At 61.0% G+C, this 2,303-nt stretch overlaps 1 protein-coding gene across 5 annotated transcripts in view; it reads right to left on the reverse strand.

Annotated features, from left to right (window-relative positions):
• Positions 1-2,303, reverse strand: part of MFSD3 (major facilitator superfamily domain containing 3) — a 21,428-nt gene that overhangs the window by 1,327 nt on the left and 17,798 nt on the right. For 3 of the 5 annotated variants that reach the window (XM_023508353.1, XM_003802357.3, XM_012813040.2), the window contains one exon: positions 157-1,046. In XM_023508353.1, coding sequence (XP_023364121.1) covers positions 157-838 — 682 coding nt within the window. In that variant the 5' untranslated portion in view covers positions 839-1,046. Of the gene's footprint in view, positions 1-156; positions 1,047-2,303 lie in introns of those variants that run through there. The other 2 variants (XM_023508355.1, XM_023508354.1) reach the window with 1 other exon arrangement.

A 2,303-nucleotide genomic window follows, 5' to 3' on the forward strand; every position in this document is an offset into this window, starting at 1 on the left:
AACTGGGGAAAAACAGACTAGCCCCATCTGCAGAACCCTGGATGTTGGGGCCAAGCTATACTCCAACCTGCAGGTCATACTACCCCCCCCCTCCCCAAAAGGCCCTACAATGGACTTCCAGCTACTGGGCCCACACCCTGTTGTCTCCTGACTCACCTAGCTTGTAGGTGAGCACGAAGCTTGCTGTCCACAGAGTCCCTGGTACGGTAACCATATCCTGCAGAAGACGCAGGGTGTAACAGGGATGCTCTGAGGGCCCAGGCCCCGGGAGCTGGCCCAGGGCCGGTGCAGTCCAGGCCAAGGCCGCAGCCAGCCAGTAGGCGGTAGCTAGGAGCAGAAAAAGCCCTGGCCACGAGAGGGTGGGCAGAAGAGCCAGCAGCCCTCCCCCTGCCAGTGCTGCCCCCAGCTTATAAGCCACGACCTGTGCGGTGCTGCCAGGTCCCAGCTCGGCGGGTTCTAGCAGCTGCATGGCCAGCGTGTCCAGAGCCACGTCCTGCACAGCCGCACCGAGGTTAAGCAATAACAGCAGCCCCACCGCAGCGGCGGGCAACCCGGCCTGGCCGCTTTCAGAAGGAGGAAGTGCGGCCAATAGCCCGCACACCAGACCTAGGGCTGCCGTGCTGCGCGCCAGCCAGGCCCGCGCGGAACCCCGCGCTCCCACGAGTGGGGCCCACGCCAGCTTGAACAGCCATGGGGCATACAGCGCCTTGGCCAGTCCCACCCGCGTCAGGGAGAGCCCGCGTGCCCGCAGGAGCGTGGGCAGCAGTCCGGACTGGAGCCCATAGGGCAGGCCCTGCACCAGGTACAGGCTGGCCAGAGGCAGCAGCTTCCCGCGCATGCCGGCTCCGAGGCCCCGAGATCTGCTCCGGGCGGCGTCGGATGGGGTAAGGTCCCAACAGCATGAGGTCAGAAGTCACACTCCGGCATGGCTTAGGGACAGAGCTGGGTGGGACTGAGCTTGGGTGTAGACACCCAAGAACAGAAGCCGGGTCCAAAGCAGGAGACGAACGATTTGCCCCCCAGGCAGTAGCCGTTCCACATCCGGCCTCCCACAACTCCCAGCAAGCTCTGGGCGGCTGCGGGTAATAGCTAGGGGGCGGAGCCTCTGGGGAGGGGTGGGGTCTGCAGGGAGGGCCCCTCCGCAGTTCCTGGCGGGCCTCAGGATCCTCCGGAGCCATTGAGTGGAGCACTGGCAGGACGCTGCGCAGACGTGGTGTCAGTGGTGCCTCACGGCCAAGGCTGGAAGGTCGCGTGGACCTCAGAAACCTGGAGAGAGCCAGAGTCGGCTGTCGGGTGCCCCTGGTGGGTCAGCCTAGGAACAAGCACCCTGTCCGCCCATCCCCTCCTCCCTGCCACCAACACCTGCACCCATCGAAGTACTTAGCAGATGTGAGGGGCTGAGAGCCGGAAGCTCCAGAGGTGGGGCCAGCTGTACCCGCGGCCCTATCCTCTCAGTTGTCACTAGTCCTAGTCCCTCCCAGGGTCCTCAGATGCACTCCAGAAGTGCCTCCTGCTCTCTGCCCTACAGCCTGGTTGCTGCAGTGCCCAGCCCTCGTTTCTCCAGCAGCCCTTATGGAGGAGTTAGCCTTTTAATGGTTCCCCTGTCTACTCACTACTGGATACTTTTGCTCCCTCCTTGCTGTGCTGAAGCTTTTGTCCCCTCCCAAGGTAGTGCCCACAGGACAGCCATAGAAGGAGGGGGTTTGTGTGAAGTCCAGGCCCAGGCTCAGCCAGGACACAGCCAACCACTGTCCAGTGTCTGGTGACAAGGGTAGGATTCCTTTGCCTAGCTAGAATTGGCCCTGCCAAGAGAAGGGCCCATGTGTGGCCTTTCCTGCTCAGAGCTGTGCCCTCAGGGTCTCCCAAGGACTAGATGAGGCTGTGAAATGTGGTCTCTGTTAAGAACCATCTCCATGGCTTGGTGCCTGTAGTACAGTGGTTACAATGCAGCCACATACTCTGAGGGTGGTGGGTTCAAACCCGGCTTGGGCCAGCTAAACAACGACAACCGTAAGAACAACAAAAAAACAGCCGGAGGTTGTGGCAGGCACCTGTAGTCCTACCTACATGGGAGGCTGAGGCAAGAGAATCACTTAAGCCCAAGAGTTGGAAGTTGCTGTGAGCTGTGATGCCATGGCACTCTACCAAGGGTGACAAAGAGATGCTGTCTCATTTTTTTTTTTGAGACAGAGCCTCAAGCTGTCGCCCTGGGCACAGTGCTGTGGGATCACAGCTCACAGCAACCTCCAATTCCTGGGCTCATGCAAGTCTCCTACCTCTGCCTCCCAAGTAGCTGGGACTAT

This window comes from Otolemur garnettii, unplaced genomic scaffold (assembly GCF_000181295.1).
Source record: "Otolemur garnettii isolate 467f Iridium unplaced genomic scaffold, OtoGar3 scaffold00245, whole genome shotgun sequence".
NCBI lineage: Eukaryota > Metazoa > Chordata > Mammalia > Primates > Galagidae > Otolemur > Otolemur garnettii.